Genomic DNA, 19,033 nt, shown 5'->3' on the forward strand with positions numbered 1-19,033 from the left:
ATCAAAGAAATAATGACAGAGAACTTCCCAAAGTTAGCAAAAGACATGAATATGCACATCCAAGAAACCCAGAGAACAACAAACAGGATGAACATGAAGGAAAACACACTGTGTCATGTATTGGTCACACTATCAAATGCCAAGGAAAGAGAGAGTTCTGAAAGCTTCAAGAGAAAAGCAATGTGATGTGTTCAGGGAGTCCCAATTAGAATGAGTGCCCATTTCTCATCACAAACCATGGAGGCAAGAAGGCAGTGGGTTGAAATACTTGAAGTGCTGAAAGAAATCAACTGCCAGCCAATAATTTTATATCTGGCAAGACTCTCTTTCAAAAATGTGGAAGAGATTAAAACATTCTCAGATAAAACAAAGTTGAAGGAGTTCATCACCACGAGACCCGCCCTCTAAGCAAGGTTAACTGGAATTCTTCACACTGAAAGGAAAGGACATTTAGCAGTGGTTCAAAGGAGCATAAAGAAATAAGGACCACTGGTAAAAGTAACCATTTGGGTACTTATAAATGCCAATATTATTGAAGTGTATTGTTTGATATGTAACTCCACTTCTTACTTCCTACAGGTACTAAAATGCAAATGCATAAAAAGCGATGATAAATCTGTTTTTGGACATACAGTGTACAAAGATATGAGTGGTCACAAGTATAAAAAAATGGTGGAGGGACAGAGAGGTATAGGAATAGTATATGTGCATGCTATTGAAGTTAAGTTGGTATCAAACCAAATATGATTGTTGTATATTTAGGATGTTAAATTTTAACCCCATGGTAACCACAAAGAAATAGATAGAAAATATCTCCAGATAGAAATGAGAAGGCATTATATGTGATACAACAAAAAAATCAAATAATTCTAAAAGTAGATTGGAAGTGAGGGACACGAAAGATTTAAGTTGTACAAAGGATAAATAGATAAAAATGGTAGAAGAAAGTCCTATATTATCAGTTGTGACTTTAAGTATAAGTGGATTAAAATCTCCAGTCAAAAATCATAGGTTGGCAAATTGAATAAAAAAGCATGACCCGACTATATGCTGTGTACAAGAGACTCACCTTAAAGTCAAACCTACAGGTAGGTTAAGGATGAAAGGATGGAAAAAACATACCATGAAAGTAGTAACTAAAAGAGAGGTCTCTCTCTGAGGAGCCCCAGGTGCCAGCAGCATTTCCTCCAAGAAGATATCTTCCTTTTGATGCCTTAATTTGGACACTTTCATGTCCTTAGAACTGTAAATTTGTAACCTAATAAATCCCCATTAAAAAAGCCAACCCATTTCTGGTATATTACATTCTGGCAGCTTTAGCAAACTGAAACAATAGTTAAATGGGACCTCATCAAAATTAAAAACTTTTGGACCTCAAAGGACTCTAGCATGAAAGTAAAACAACACCTTACACAATGGGAGAAAATATTTTGAAACACATCTGATAAAGGTTTAACATCCAGAATATATTAAGAAATCCTTCAACTTAACAACAAAAAGACAACCCAATTAAGTAATGACCAAAAGAATTGAATAGATATCTCTCCAAAGGAGATATACAAAAGGCCAGAAAGCATGTGAAATGATGCTCAACGTAATTAGCTATCAGGGTAATGTAAACCAAACTACAATGAGATTTCATTTCGTACCCATTAGAATGGCTATTAAAAAAAAAAAAAAACCAGATAATAACAGGTATTGGAAGAGGATGTGGCATTATAGGAACTCTGTGGCAATGTACAATTTTGCAGCTGCTGTGGAAGACAGTTTGGCAGCTTTTCTCAGAAATATAAGCATAGAATTACCTTATGACCCTGCAATCCCACTGCTAGGTATATATACAAAGAATTGAGAACAGGTAGTCAAACAGATGTTTTCACACAGATGTTCACAGCAGCATTATTCACAATTGCTAAAAGATGGAAGCAACCCAAGTGTCCATCAACCAAAAAATGGATAAATAAAACATATATACATTAGTGGAATATTACTCAGGTATCATAAAATGTAATCATGATACCTGCAACAGCATGGATGAACCTTGAAGACATCATAGTAATTGAAATGAGCTAGATACAAAAGGACAAATATTGTATGATCTCACTGATTTGAAACAATTAGAATAAGTAAGCTCATAGAGTTGACTCTGGAATCTAGGTTACCAAGGTACAGGGTGGGGATAGGGCAAGGGAAGTTAAGGCTTGAAATGTACAGGTTTCCTGTTTGGAATGATGGAAATATTCAGGTAATGGATAGTGGTGATGGTAGCACAACATTGTAAACTCAGTTAACAACACTGAAATACATATCTGAATATGATTAAAGGGGGGAAATGTTTGATTGTTTATATGGTAACTGAATAAAAAATTTTTAAAAACCCATATAACTACACTACACAAACTAGGAACCCTAAGTTGAACTATGGACTTTAATTAATAGTACAATTATAAAAATGTGCCATCACCAATTGTAACATGTTCCACACCAGTGCAAGGTATTGATGATGGGGTGGTATATGGGATTCCTGTATTTCATGCATGATTGTTCTGTAAACCCACAACTTCTCTAATAAATTAAAAAATGAATTAGATTGAAATGATAAAGTAATATAAGTTCACAGCAATAAAAAGATAGACCCATATAAGATTAAAATTAAAGTCATTAATACCCCATTTCCCTTTCTCCAAAGCACCCCAAATTTTCTGGGTATCCTTTCAATAATTTTGTACACAGACATTTTAAAATCAGAAAACATTATTGAAGAATCACAGGTAAAGAAATTAAACTTGAAAAGGATAATACTTCTTCCCTTCTGGTTTCTGGCTCTCTTGAAAGACTATTAAAATGAAGAGAGGAATATAAATAGGTATAAACTCATAATGAAGAGAATAGAAGAGGAGACAACAGCAGACAAAAGACATTGTCCTAGTTTGCTAATGCTGCAGAATGCAAAACACCAGAGATGGACAGGCTTTTATAAAACTGGGGTTTATTTCACTACACAGTTACAGTCTTAAGGCCACAAAGCGTCCAAGGTAACACCTCAGCAATCGGGTACCTTCACTGGAGGATGGCCAATGGCGTCCAGAAAACCTCTGTTAGCTGGGAAGGCAACTGGCGTCTGCTCCAAAGCTCCGGCCTCAAAATGGTTTCTCCCAGGACGTTCCTCTCTAGCAAGCTTGCTCCTCGTCAGAACATCACTCCCAGCTGCACTCCCTTTCCTCTTTGAGTCAGCTCATTTATATAGCTCCACCGATCAAGGCCCACCCCGAATGGGCGGGGCCACGCCTCCATGGGAACATCTCATCAAAATTATTGCCCGCAGCTGGGTGGGGCACATTCCAAGCAAATCCAACCATCACCAAAACATCTCCTCACAAGACCACAAAGATAATGGCATTTGGGGGACACAGTACGTTCAAACCGGCACAGGCATCAACATAATTTTAGGAGGTGAAAAGTAGATGGCCAAGTGATAGCTAACTAGGAGTGTTTGGAAATCTAAATCTTGAATGCTTCTAGCAAGTGAAGCCTGTGAGAGGGAAGCAGTTCATGTTGCAGAATTCCTGAAAGACTTGGAAATTAGTGGTGAGTGTTCTGATGACATTAAAACCATGAAGATTGGTTGGAAGTCTTTCAGATCTCTCCTTACCCACTGACCCAAAATTTGTCCATGCCCATATGTTAGAGAACTTCGGGATGAACCAGAGAGAATCTAGACTTGGGAAATCAGCTGAGAATAGGGAATTAAGTGACAGGCCACATAATGAATAGTAAGATCTCAGCTCACATTTTCACTTGGCTCCCAGAGTGTTAGCAACTGGACTTAAATCTCTCTTCCCACCATGAAATTGGAGGGTTCCACTCTAGGGAAACTGATCAGTCTAAGAGAAAAGTCTATTGGTTCTGAAATTTGGGGATCCCCCAGTGAAATGTCTAGATCCCTGTTGGATTACCTTCTGAAGAAGCCCAGCAGTTAGTAATCACCACCCAACCATAAAGAGCTTCTAGTCAACTGTTTGTGTACTTTGTTCTTAGATGTAAATGGACAGCTAAAGGTCTCTAAGTATTTCTAGAAAACTTCAAACATGAAAGAGAGAAACCAAGAAAGACAGGAAAAAGTCAATGAAGATGCAGTAGAATATGTAACTTATAAAATAATGATGATTTTCACAAACAAAATACTTTGCATTTACAGAGGACAGAAAGCTATGAAATTGGAACTTTCCGAAGGTAAGAAAAGACTTATTAAAAATGTGATAGTGTAAATTAAAATAGACTTATTTGCAAAGTACAGTTTAGGAAATCACTCCCCAAAAGTACGAAGAACAATAAAGAGGTTAAAAATGGGAAACAAAATAAGAAATTTGGATAATGGTGTTTCTAGAAATAGAAATAAAAAGGAAAGAGAAGATGGAAGTTATTGAAGAAACAATAACAGGCTCCTTCCAGAACTGAAGGACTGAAATTTCCTTGTTGAAAGGGATCACTAATTGTCTAGCAAAAAGACCTAGCCAAGGCATATTATTGTGAAATTTCAGAATCCCTCAGGTAAGATACTAGAAACTTTTGAAGAAAAAAAATATGATTACCATCAAACTATTGGATATAAGAATTATGTCAGATTTCTCAGTTGAAACACTGAAACCTAGAAGACAATGGAGTAATACCTTAAAAATCTGAGGAAAATTGTTTCTAATCTAGAATTTGTACCTGCCAAACTAGGAAGTGTTTTCGACATTCAAAGACTCAAAAAATGTGCTTCGCTTGAACCTTTTCTCAAGAAGGAGATAGATTTTATGCTAACCCAAAATGAGGGAGTACTAAGAAACAGAAAAATTGGATAAAGGAAACAGGGTAATGCAATACAGGAAGCAGGTGAAGGCAATTCCCAAGACCACAGGTGCTCACCAAATCTAGAGATCAAGAACCCCAGTTCAGAGGAGTACAGAAGTCTCCAGAAGAGATGTTTCCAAGAAAAAGTTGAACTTACTGATTCCTGATGTGTTTAACCATATTGAGAAAACTTGATGGTTTTTTGTGAAGTCAGAAGGTGGATTATTGAAACATAGGTTACAAATGAAGCAAATGGAAAAGACAACTAGCTCTAGGAAAAAAAAAAAAAATTTTGGGGGCACAATTAGAAAGTGGTATCTTCACCTCCTATATTACCAAGTCAATAGGTAATACACAAAATTGAAAGTAGCACCGTCAGAATGATAATTAGAAAAATGAAAAGTTACCCTTTTGGATGCAGATATGGGCATGGGTCATTTGAAAGGTAATATGGGTAATCTGAAACTTTTGTTTTTTGTCTCATAGTTTTTAAATGCTGTACATATTTTACTTTGATAAAATCAAAGATGGTGTAATATATTTTTTGAAGTAGGAGGAACCCAATTAGTATTTCCATTTGATTCAACAAATCTACATCTAAAAATTTTTCCCAAGAAAATAATCATGGATGTGCTTACAAATCTCAATATGAGAATGTTTATCACAGAATTGTTTGTATCATCAATAAATTGGAAACAGATGAAATTCCAAACATTATAAAATGGGATAAATTATTTAGAGTTAAATAAATATAAATTAATTGCCAAATCTGTTTAATGGTGTACCACATTCAGATTCTACAAGAACATAAGACATTAAAAGATGATCATTATATGGTATATAGTTAAGTGAAAAAAAGTGGGTTGTACAATAGTACTTATATAAAGCAAGCTATGGTTTCCACTCAGAAAGTGATTCTGTTTCTACTGAAGGAATGCAAATTCATTCATTCGTTTGCTCTTTCATCATTCATTAGCACATACTGATCACCAAGCCTCAGTTTCTTTTTCCAAAAAACTTAACTTATCTTGTGATACTTTCTTATGTATTTCATTTGGTTACATGCTTATCTTCTCTGTCTCCCTAGTGTACATTTCAAGCAGGCAGGCAATGAGTCTTTCTTGTTTTACTGCTGTATCCTCAGTCCCTATTAAAATTCCCGACACGTACTAGTTGCATGATATTTGTTGAATAAATTGAACAGACAAATAAATAGGAAAAAGGCACAAAATATACAATCGAAATAGTGGTTATTTCTGTGTAGAGGGATTATCAGTGATATTTATTTTTGTCTATTTCTCTAATATGAACTATTTACAATTTCTTAATCCAACATAATTTTACAATATCTTACACTGAAATTTTAGTGCAATTTTATTGAGATATATTCACATACCTATCCAAAGTATACAATCAGTGGCTCACAGTAGCATCATATAGTTGTGCATTCATCACCACAATCAATTTTAGAACACTTTGTTTACTCCAAGAAAAAAAGAAAAAGAAAAAGAATACCCCAAACATCCCAGACCCCTTATCCCTCCCATTATTTATTTAGTTTTTATTTTATTACACATCTGCCCATACACTGGATAAAGGGAGTGACTGTTACAGGATTTTCACAGTCACACAGTCACATGGTAAAAACTTTGTAGTTATACAATCATCATCAAGAATCAAGGCTACTGCATTGCAGTTTAAGTTTCAGGTATTTCCTTCTAGTTGTTCTAGTACACTAGAAGCTAAAAAGGAATATCTATATAATGCATAAGAATAACCCCCTGAATGAACTCTTGACTCAATTTGAAATCTTTTAGCCACTGAGACTTTATTTTGTTCCATTTCTTTTCCCCCTTTTGTCCAAGAAGGCTTTCTCAATCCCACAATGCCAGGACCAGACTTATCCCTGGGATCATGTCCCACATTACCAGGAAGACTTACACCCCTGGGAGTCATATCCCACGTAGGGGGAAGATAGTGAGATTTGTGTAGAATTGGCTGAGAGAGAGGCCATGTCTGAGCAAAAAAGAGGTTCTCTGGGAGTAACTCTTAGGCATAATTATAAGTAGGCTTAGCCTCTCCTTTGCTTATTCCTAAACTTCATAAGGGCAAGCCCCAAGATCAAGGGCTTGACTTATTAAATTGGGAGTCCCTAATGCTTGCAAGAATATCAGGAATTTTTGAGGTGGAGAAGTTTAATATTTCCACATTTTTCTCCAGTCCCTCAAGAGGACTTTGCAAATGCTTTTTTATTTTCTGCCCCAAAGCCTCTGGGATGTATTAGGGTATTACATTAATCTATACAGAATAACAAGATCTCATTCCCTATTCTAGTTTCCATGTAATTATGTTGTTTAAATAAACTGACCATACAGGTTAAATTAGATTACACTAACATTTTTAAAGCAACCATTAATAAAGAGGAGAGGAATAGCAGTGCATGAAACTGTGGTTGAGATAGTCTTATAATGGTGCTGTGTTTAATTCTGAACTTCCTGGTGACCCAGACCAAAGAGACACTTAATGGGTCAAAATAATTCTCATTGTTCAATAAATAGAAGCATGCACTTTTATGTAATTAGAAGAACATTTTCTTGACTCTAAATTCAAGGAATAAGTTCTGTGGATAAATAATACCATGGGTACATAATAGACATTATGTGTCTATTTTACAGAAAAGTGAACACTATTTTGATGTAGCTATTTCTTAAACTGACCCTCTATAAAAGCATACCATTGTTAATGTAACTTGGTGAAGGAATTTCTACAGGGTGGCTAGTTAATTCCGAGATGTCTTAACTTTTACATAGATTAGATTTCTAAAAGTTGTTTTTAAGTACAAAGTGACCAAGAGGATTTTAATTGTGTGTTCCTCAATACATTTACACCAACTAGAGTATGAGTCTGTCCTTTGAAAGCACATTCTTCTGCTTGTTGACTTATAGTCAATCAGGTACATTTTTCCAAAGTGGTTTAAGTTTTGTCTGCAATGAAGGGTTTTGAGGCAGGTAACCACTTTCCTTGATGAGCTCCTCAAGTGCTGTGATGGACTCTTAGCAGGTACTGAATAAATGCTTGCTCTGTGCCCCACCCTGCCCATCAGATATCCAGATTCAGGGGGACCTTTAACTTAAGGCTTGCTACACATCCATGGCCAGCTGTCATCCGTAGTAGTTTCACCACCTGCTTCTTGAAATTTTTTAATAATGCATTACCATTACCTTGAATTATCATTAGGTCAATAAGCATTTGGTGTCTATGCTTATTCTTTAGCAATAATTGAAACATTTTTGTATCTCCCCCAGTTGGAGGCAGTCTTTAATCTCTAAACACTGAATATATCATGGTAGGTTTATCTTGTCTACTTTTCAGTCTCTGCTTATCCTGTGTCCATAAAATAAAAAAAAAAAACAGAACTGTTTCACCCATTATTCTTCTTCTGATTTACCCATTGTTCTTTGTTCAATTTATGTCAAATGATTCATTCCATTCCACTTGTAATAGTCTTTATTTTCTCAGTGCTTTCAGTTCTTAAAAATATCATCTCTGCTTTTTTTTTTCTGCTTTTCCAATCCTATGCTTTTCCATAACTGTTGCTTTCAACTCTTTCAATACCTCAACACTTTTCCATCATTATGGGGTCAGTGATATTCACAAAACAATTCAAAATTAAGTACAAATGTAGCAAACATAGCAAGAAGATGAGAGATGATGGATGGATGAGATGAAAAATGCCTGCCTATGATAGTTTTCACAATATATTGGTGGCAAGCTGAATTGACCCATTTGACCTGGAGAATAGCCTTATTTACTTCTATAAAAATTTAAGGGGTGGACATTTATAAATAGAAGCACTTTTATATAATGCAAATAGATGACTTGCTCATGATTTGACTTGATAAAAAAAAAGAATATACAGAATTTAGCTTCTAGGAGAAAAGGCAGCTGACACATCCCTTTGTCTTCCCCAAAAATTTTTTCCTTCAAACATACATTTGATAGGAACTAGATGCCAGTCAATATCAGGTTGTTGACAGTCTGAAAGGCTGATTTTCTGTGCTGAATAAAGAGAGATCCATGTGTTTTAGATTAGCAGGTGGGAAAGTTAATATTCTGTTAAGAAAATTAAGAATCCGTTTTGTGTTCTTATGCAGAATTTCATCCTATGGAAATGAATCATTGTGCAAAGCCAAAATTTTTCTTAGAAAATAATTCTGAATTTTTTCAAATGCTAGAACTGTTATTTACAGAAATATCAGAATTGTGTGCCGTAAGTCATGAAAGAGACAATAATGGTCAGAAAAAATTTCTGGACAAATACTACTGGCTCATCATGCATTTCATAGACAGTGGAGCTGGGATGAGTTCAAGGAGTGTGACTCCTGGCCTTTGCCCTCTAAAATATACCACTCCCCTGGTCAACTTAATTTTTGTTTAGAAAAATGCATATAATTTTGAAAATCCATAACATTTCTATCTTTTTCCTCCTCTTTTTATTCACTTTGCCTTCCACTAACTTCTCACCATTGTTCACATAAATAATCTCAGACCTGGGTGTCCTTGGAATAAGAAAGAAAATGTGTTTCTGAATAGGGTGCTTATATTGAATACATAATATCTGGCCTCCCCAGTGCTCTTTAAGAGGATCAGTGACCACAATTAAATAAAGCCATTCCTGCTGCATCCCAACCTGCTATGTCAAGTTGCAGCTCAGCTGTAAATCAGTGTCTGCAGTTTGGAGCATCTGCGTTGTGCGCACCTGTTTGAGACCAGTGGAGTATGGGGGTTTGTTAACATGTGGACTGGAGCTTCTGATCTGGACCTCAAAGGTCACCTACCAAGGGAGGACCTCCCTAGCCACACTGTTGCAGCTCCCCCACACTATTTATTCTGTTTGTTTCCCCCACTAGAATCTAAGAGTGTAGGGATTTTACTCCCCTGCTTTATTCACTGCTCTATCCCCAGTGCTGAGAACAGTATTGGCCACATAGAAGGTGCACAATAAATATTTGTTGACTGACTGAATGAGCACTGTACAAAGGAGCCCAGCTACTTCCATTACAGAAATAGCAAATAGTTGCTTCCAAAGGATAGTGTTAGTATCTTTCTAGCTATATAGACCAAGTAAGCATAAGAAGGAAGACCGGAAGTGAGTGTTCATTGAAATCCTTCCTGGAAGGGTTTACATTTTAAATTCAAATTATCATGTCTACTTGTTAGGTACATTGCAAAACAAATACATATTAGGGAAAAACAGATCATCCTTAAATACTTGTATTCCCAAAGTTCCTCACTTCAATGAACTTTGCCTGTTCTAGAGAAAAGCAAATTACACATGACACTAATCTACCCTTCTTTGGTGCACTTTTCCTTTATTATGCAGCCATCTCAAATGTGAAGAATAAAGTGCTGCCAAATAAAAGATTACTTGCCGCCTTAAGTAGTGGATAAGAGCTGTTTTTCTCTATATTTGCAATTCTGGCAAATTATCCATAAGATTAGTCTTTTAAAAGACTTATTATATCTGTAGAAAACATTATCTCAAGCAATCATCTAATGAAAAGTTAACTCTTCTCTACATACTTCTTCTTAAATAGATTTTTATAGAAATATAAGATGTACATAAATTGCTCCACTCTATCTAGTGTATATTTTGGACCTCTTGGATCAGTGATGTCAGCCTTTAGAGCAGACCAGCATGGACAGAAGGTTTTGCCTTTGGCCCAAGAGAGTGCTGTCTTCATAGCTTCCACTAGCCCACCCCGGGCAAGTGCCTCATTCTCTTTGGAGTACTTCTGTCAGTTTTTATTCTGGATCCCATACCTTCGGTCAACAGTGACTCCTGACTTTTAAATTTGCTTCAAAACTGATGCCTTAAAAACAAAGATTTCTTTAAGCAAGAGGGAAAAAAACCCAACTTTATGACAGCCCAAATCCTACACTTCATAATCTCTGTGAAATCTGCCATTTAGTTATTGAAAATAGGAAACTTTTCTCTGATTTCTCCAAAGGCCACAGATTCCACACTTAAAGAAAGACCCTCTTTTATTGGAGCCAGCTTTTTACCTTCTACTCTTAACAGGGCGTACATATAATTTATCGACCAAAGAGGGACATGTTTGAGAACGGAAGGGGGGTAGTTCTTCATTATTATGCCCAGAAAACAACCATAAACTAGGACTGTGCCAGACAGGCAGAGTTGTGTGGTCCCTAAGTAGGAGTATGAAATTAATATTTATTGAGAACATATTATATAGGCTGGGTGTTTTATATATATTTACTTAATCACAAAACCATCCACTGATGGTGGGACCCACACGCATTTTTAGCAATGAATCTGAGGCTCTGTGACATTAACCCAAGGAGTCAACATATAATAATTCAAAAGGAATTTTAGGAACTTGACTCAGGACAGTTTACAATAAGGACTATTGATTTAGCTGTCTGGAGGAAATGTATTACATACAGATTTGGCCAGATGCCTAATGTTAAAGTTGATAATTAACTGAAGTCGTATATCACTAAATAGAAAGAACTTTGGGGACAAGATTAAATTGGAAACTTCATCTAACATTTCAGAAGTCAAATCTTGAAAGCTTGACATTCAAGTGACAGATAAATAATTTGTCAGCACCACCAGCTGATGGATTGCTTCTGTGCCCATACGGTACGTGCTCGCAGGGCTACAGACATGCCTTCTTAACTGCACTAACCTTTAAGTGCACAGTATAAGGACCTTTAGATTTACTGTTTATCAAATCTCAAAAATCCTGGATCTTCTATTATGGAAAATGTTTGCCACTCTATAGCAATCATTTTGACAAACTTTTAAAAAAATTTAGTCTCCATAAACTGAAACTATAAGGAATTAACTTTTTAGATTTGTATTTTAAGTAGTGAGAACAAAATGTGCTTGTTTCTCTAGCACATTCTTCCTTTTCTCCTATTTGTTATTTATTCATTTAGTCAATGTTTATTAAGCACCTACTCAATGTTATCAGGTGCCATTCCAGGAGCTGGGTGAATGGAAGACAAAAGTCCCTCCCCAGGTGGAGTTTATATCCTGGGACTTGGGGAAGGAGACAATAAATAAGAGGATAAATTAAATATATAACATATAAATTGTATAAATAGTGTTAAATTCTATGACGAAAAGTAAAGCAGGGAAGAGAGAATATAAGGAATTCTGTAGTATGTCTGGGTCAGATATGATTTTTCCTGGATGTTGTTTTTAAAGTTTTCTTCATCATGAAATTTTTGGGGGGCAAAGTTGACATTTTCTTATTAGTTCCTCATAACAAGATATGAAGAAGTCCCAACCAGGACTTTTTTCCTGAACAACTCATTGTCTAAATAGAATTAAATTAAAGGTTATTTTGTTTAATGATTTGAATGCTAGTAAATCAAATAGTTACACAAAGACTGAAATTATTATATAAACTGAACTCTGTTATTCTGCCTTGTATTATTATTTAAAATAATAAATATTTGTTGACAGAAAAATGATGTAATATTTTGGCTAATGTTATCTAGCAAACACACTCTTCTCTCTCTTAATATTCCTTTCAAGGGACAAGTTATTCTCCTTTCTAGTCAATAGTTCTCCATAATCTTTTATACCCAGAATTAACAGCTTTCACATATTTATTATTGCAACATTTCCCTCTTGCAATAATAAATATACATTTATACTTCACCTATATAAAGCACATGAAGAGATTTTCTCTCAGTTTACTTTTAGGTTGCTTGCCAGAAATTTAAGTTGCTTATTTAGTTATAAACAGTAAACCCTAATGTCACATCCTGCTAGTGTTGCCACAGTGATGCCCTGTTTAGATATGATGGTGGCTTGCTTGGCCACACTATCATTTGTCACATACACATTCAAGGATACCAGAAATGGCATTGAAGTAAACATTTGACTACTTGAGTTCAAAGCTGAAGTTTAACAGCAGATTTATTAACTGAGTGGTTGGCTTTGTACCCTTATTTGCCTGCTTAGTTTCCCCAGTATCCCCTCTTCCTGATCTACAGGCACAACAAGCAGATGAGGTTTTCTTTGCTTAATTGATATCCAAGGCTTCCATTAGGAGAGGATGAAAACCTGAGAGAGTTTTTAGCAAGTGTCTCCTAGGCCTCATAATATTTGCTCTCATGATGCAACTATAACCTCATTATATTTGACCGCCGCTGAAGCTTGAACTCGTATGATAAAAAGCCTTACAATGTTTAATTCCAATACTCAACTGAAAGTCAGCTGAACCTTAATGAACTGCAAAATTAAAGTTGAATCTGAAAATGGATTTACTTTTGCTTCTTCGATTCTTATGATTCTATTGTTTGCCACAAAAGAGAAGCAGTTAATAATAAGCAGCATCAGTGCAAAGTACGAGAGAGTGGGCACTAAATTTGCTAAAAATTCTAAAAGCTGGTATGTATCTTCTCGCCAGGATCACCTGAAGATTTGAAAGATTGTTGTGTGGCTGGAGGTGAAATTCATTATTCATTATTCAAAATAATTTCTTAGAGATCACAGACTTGAAATTTGTGTAGTATATGCTGAGGAAGGAATGCTTCTTTGTGCCTCACGCTTCTTTGGCAGCCTTCCTGCTTCCTTCTTCTGCCTGCCAGCTCCTCCCAAGTTACCACCTCAGAGCAGAAAACACTTCCTGGAACCCAGGGTCTAACTTAGATACCCTCCCCTGTCTGAGCAGCCACAGCTGTCTGTGCACATCTCTGTCGCGGTACTGTATACACAATTAGTGACTGCTTGTTGGTTGTCCTTTCTTGACCATGTTCTCTGAGGAAGGCAGGTCTAATTTTATTATTCACTTTTATATCCTGAGCACCTAGCACAATGTTAGTTACGAACTCAGTAAAAATTACTGCTGCTACTATGCTACTACTACTGGTAGTACTAATACCACTACTGTTTCTGCTGCCAGGATACTTGGTGAGGTAGGGTGGGCCCCTCTCAGGCACAGGGAACACACACACATTCACACTGTGGCCCCTTTTGACCACCCTACAGAGATGCGCATGGCAGAAGGAAGATGGGGAGCCATTGTGGATGGAGGGAAAAGTTTGAAAGATTACTATAGACAAAGCACTCCCATACTGCAAATGGTGATATGATTATTATGAATTTGCTATAGCTCTGAGGGGTTCAAAAGTATTTTACACATGTGGCCCTTTCCATTTTCTGTCAAGTTTTTGGATCCTCCTGGTAAAGATACAACTGCCCTTGGGCATGATGATGCTGTACGAAGAGATGTGAATTTGATTCCACACCACCTCACACATGTCTTCTCAATAATTGAACCATTTGTTAACTGGATGAACTGGAGTAAGTCTCCTGGCCTGTGCTTCAGTTCCCTTCAGAGTAGAGACAGGTAAAGGAGAATCGAGAGGGTTCCAAGCAGGTTGCACGCAGAGACGGAAAAGCTTAGACCCAGTCTGGGCAGACCTGGTTTCCATGTCTGCCACTTGCTGGATGGGTGACTTGAGCAAGTCCTGTGTTTCCTCAGCTGTGAGTTGGGGGCAATAATAATAACAAGTATCTAAATTATCCCTTAAGGTTGTGGTAATGACTAAAAGTGGTAAGGTATTGTGAGGCATGCTATAGGGGCTCAAAATTTTTGGTTTATTTCCCCACAAAGTTGAAAGTCATGTCTTTGATAGTTCTACTCATTTTTAAAGATAGTCTTGAACCACGTCTAGTTCTGTTGTACATTTAATGAATATAGTGCCTAGGATCCTCTTTTGACAAAATGTAGGCATTTTACTATAAAACTCACTCCCTGTGATCAAGCAGCCTTTTGGATGGTAAAAACACTGATAAGAATTAAAGGAAAGGAAAGAGGTACAACTGGTGAGACATGAAATAATGCTATAGCAACAAAAAGTGACACTATGTCTAGCAACTTGGGTAAGATGGAGATTTTCTTCCTGAGTCCCTTTCCCTGTCTGCCTTTGTTCTGAAATCTCTGTGAAGGGGAAGCCAACCAAGTTATGAAAGAGTGCAAGAGAAAGTACAGTGTGGCAGGAAGAGCACCAACCTCTGTAGGTATAAGAGTTCTCCTTGGCTTCTAACTGCAGCAGAGGCTGAGATTGCATGAGGATAATGTGACAGTATCTATCATGCATCACATCTGTACTAAATGTTCTTCCTGTACGTTCTCAGGGAATTCTCAGACACACATAAAATTCTCTGAGGCCAGTTCTGAAGCTCAGTAACTTTCTCCAGGTCACAGAGTTAGTAAGTGGCAGAGTCAGGATTTGAACCCAGGTAATCCTACTCTACTGCCCTCTTCCAGCTCTTAGCTTCTGTACCATGGGTAGCTAAGGATATCTGAGAAAGCTCAGCCACCTGGTCTCTCAGAGGGTGTCATTGCCTGTGTGGAGGTGCATTCAAGGTGGTTTATGTCAGCAGTTTGTTTTATTCATTTTCTTAGATGTGGGAGTAGGAAATAAGTTCTTTTACTAATGGAAGCTCAGTGAGTAAACAGAATTGGTTTCTGGCAGATTTTTCCTTAGATCATATCAAGATAGCCCTACAGATGGGTAGCAAGGTTTACATTTGATTGGCAAGCAGAGGAGTGGCCTGCCAGCCCAGAAGGGTGAGGCAGTCCAAGAGAAGCTGGCATTTCAGATGCTAAGGGAGTGAGGGGATATCTTCACAAAGGTCACTGTGCTCAACTGTGTCATACACTACTGAGAGGTTAGAGAAAATCTGAGAACACAAAAGACCCACGATATTGAACAGTTAGAAGGCAGGTTGTTTTGCCACTGTCTGAAATCACATCACTCATTTCATTCATTCCATTTCTATTCAAAAGGGTTTTAGAGCAGTTGTTCTCTAATCTTGTCCCCAGTTTTGGGAAGCATGCCGTGTTTTGGACCACTCTCTGCGTTCCCTACTATATACAGCATATGTAAACTCCTTCCTCACTGTATTTAACAATCTGATTGTTAAATAAGGATAAAGATGCATTTATGCTGCAATGGAATAGCTCAACAGTCTCCAACGTTAACTATCCAAGTCTTTCCTGGACCTGGATGTCTGAATCAACCCATCAATTGCAGTTATAATCGTTATTTTTGCCTTTTGATATATTTCATTTGCATCTGAGAGCTGATGTAATTTTCTTAAACATTTTTTTAAATTATGAAATATTCCAGCCATGCATTCTGATGCCTGGAAGAGTGAATTAATAGTAGCCTAATCTCCCTGGAGATGCTGATGTTTCAGTGAGCTAGCACTGAGGTAGGGCTGCACAGCTCTGTGGGAATGACAAGTGAATGAGTCTGCTGATCATTAATCTGTTCTTTCTGCTGTCTCTGTTTTCTCTCCTAGGAAACAAATGGAAGACTGCTGTGACCCTGCCCGTCTCTTTGCTATGACTAAAATGAATTCCCCAATGGGGAAGAGCATGTGGTATGATGGGGAGTTTTTGTACTCATTCACCATTGACAATTCAACTTATTCGCTCTTCCCCCAGGTTAGTATATCGTTTGTTGCCTTTTGATGTAATTACTTATATTTCTTGATATCTCAAAGAAAAAAGATAATTGTCTGCCTAACCAACCGGATCTCCATTTCATCTCCTTTCTTCTCTTCTTAATTTTAAATGTTTTTCTTTATAGCTGTTATTTTTTGGGGGAAGAAAATCACATGTGATTTTCATACAAAGAAGGAAATAGGATATTATAGAGTTACAGTTTTCCTAGCCCTTTTGAGCTGAGTCACATGAGAGTGAGGGATGCAAGCAGAGAATGGTCAGGGAAATGTGGAATTCCAGCATTTTGAGGTTGGCTATGGAATGATGTAAACGATTTGTCATACTGGCATGTTTTCTTAGAACTGTTGTTCTCAGTGAGTGAGCACCATATGCCAGAAGTTCGCTTCTTACGACTTTTGCATGTTAACCCTGTGGTTAGACTTCTAGGAAATGGAGGAGTATGGATATGGAGGAAAAGTATTCAATTTGACCACTTTTGAAGTGGTCTAAATCAAGCTTTGCTTAATGTTTTTCTTCTTGGTTTCCTGAGCATTGAAATCAAATGTCTTACTAAAATATATCCTGGCAGCAAGTGGGGGTAAAAAAGGAAATATTTGTCCTAGGGAGCCCTTCTTGGGGAGAATGGAGATCTTAGATGAAAGTTGCCAATAGGGGGAAAATGAGAAATGAATCTTGTTCTCCCCAAGTCTTCTAGCCACTTTTGGTTTTGGGTGGATGATTGTGCAGAGAGAATCCAGGGTCAGAGCTGGAAAGTGGGACTGATTCTTTCATCTGTTTAATTGCCAAAGAGTCTTTAAAGGAGGCATCTTATAAAGCTGAGGCACAGGTTCTACCAGATCCAAATTCGCACATTCTATGAAATACCCATATTTTCTGACTCATCCTTAGGTATTTTAGTCTAATTTAATCATTTTAGAGTATAATGATAAGTTTTTGAATGTTAAATAGGAAATAGAAAGTTTGATTCATTGGCAGCATCCATGTACTCCCCCTCTCTTCCTTATTTGTCCTTGGGAGCCTTCCTAGCGCAAAGGAAATTACTAACAGTCACAAAATGTGGGATTAACTTTTGCCTCCATCTCTTACTAAGTGCCTTGGATAAGTCACCTAACTCTTCTGAGACTCAGCTTTCTCATCTGAAAAATGAAGAGAGCAGTACCTGTCCTATCTACCTCACAGAGTTGTGGAGAGGATCAAATTAGGTAATGCAAGTCAATGTACTTTGTAAATTACAAAGAATTATATAAATGGTAGGTATTAATGTTGTCCTTGTTCATACAATGCATCCTTAGGCTGAGAAATGAAGAATATGATTTTATTAGTCAGGATTTAAGGCAGGTGACAGAAACCTTCATAAGTATTTTTGGCAGAAAGATAGTTAACATAGGGAATTTGACACTAAAAAAATCATCGGAAACATGGGAGTCAGTTGGTGGCTTCTGAAATTTTTGAGTTCAAGAATCTACTGCCATATCTGTGGTCTAGAGTTTAGGAAGTTCTAGCCTCCATTGCCAGTAGCACAGCCGCAAATGCCTGCAACAGAAAGATGAGCTCTAATTCGTCGTCCCCTTCCAAATGTCCCTAAGGTGCCTCTAGTAGGTGAAGATTAATTTGCATACAGAATGCTAGCTGCAAAGAAGTCCAAGAGAGGTAGTTTGTTTTTTTTTTAACTATCTAGATTCTGAAGGATAGCAGAACCGAGATTAAGCAAGCCAACCCAGTTTCTTTTATGTACAGAAACTGTTATCAACTAGCTATGAAATGAAGAAGAGATAAGGAAACACTCTCCTTCAACAGCTCATCAAAAAGAAACACTTTGAAAGAAAGCCAAAATAGTATTTTTATAGATGAGGACTTTCAGGCATACCAACTGACTTCTAACTTTGTTCTAGAAAATAGATTTGAAAAAAAAGAGCTGTTTATGGAAATAAAAGCCAGCCACCCATCTTATCTGTCAGTTGCAGCAGTAGGATACTAGAATACTAGGAAACATTGCTTCTTTAAAGAATATGCAAATGAATTCTGTGCCTGTTTGTGTCAGTTACAAAACCAAGGAAACTTTCCTGAATAATAAAGAAAAAAAAATTTTTTTTCCCTTGGGATCAGAAGTCTTTACATCATTGTGTGTGTGTACAGTCATTACAAAGGGCTGGACCATTTCAGTGAGTAGATTTCTTTTTTAAGCTATGTAAGTATTTTTCTGCTGAGATTCTGAAATGACTAATCCATAGAAATCCTGGAAAATTAGTTTGCATCACAAAAAGGATGGTTATTTCCCCCTCTGGTTGTTATTTCTTTGTGAAATGTTTCCAGCTTGCTATCAGGAAAATAAGATGCCAGTTAATTGATGTGCTTCATTCATGTTCCCTGTGGGAGGAACAGTGTGGATTAGAAATGCAGGCGAGTGGGCTGGGTTCAGTGTTGCCAGTATGAACAGAGCATCCCTCCTTTCACTCATTCTCCAGCTCTGATTATACATCTGTTCCTTTATACTTTATACTTTTCTTCTAAATGCTCAATAAATATTAACCACATTAAGATTGTTATTATTCCTTTGTCTCCTTTTATCCTTTTTTCTTCCAAAATGAAATGCAAGAAAGAAGATGCCCTGTGTGTTGTGTGTGTTAGCAGGCCCTGATCAGGGCTGTGTATAACCATTAGGGTACTATGGAGAT

The 19,033-nt window shown here is 37.0% G+C and overlaps 1 protein-coding gene across 2 annotated transcripts in view; it reads left to right on the forward strand.

The window, feature by feature from the left end:
- Positions 1 to 19,033, forward strand: part of ST8SIA1 (ST8 alpha-N-acetyl-neuraminide alpha-2,8-sialyltransferase 1) — a 183,400-nt gene that overhangs the window by 38,949 nt on the left and 125,418 nt on the right. For both annotated transcript variants that reach the window (XM_037846195.1, XM_037846196.1), the window contains exon 2: positions 16,193 to 16,337. In XM_037846195.1, the coding sequence (XP_037702123.1) occupies positions 16,193 to 16,337 (145 nt within the window). The remainder of the gene's footprint in view (positions 1 to 16,192; positions 16,338 to 19,033) is intronic.

The sequence above is a fragment of the Choloepus didactylus genome, chromosome 8 (genome assembly GCF_015220235.1).
Source record: "Choloepus didactylus isolate mChoDid1 chromosome 8, mChoDid1.pri, whole genome shotgun sequence".
NCBI classification, from domain to species: domain Eukaryota; kingdom Metazoa; phylum Chordata; class Mammalia; order Pilosa; family Megalonychidae; genus Choloepus; species Choloepus didactylus.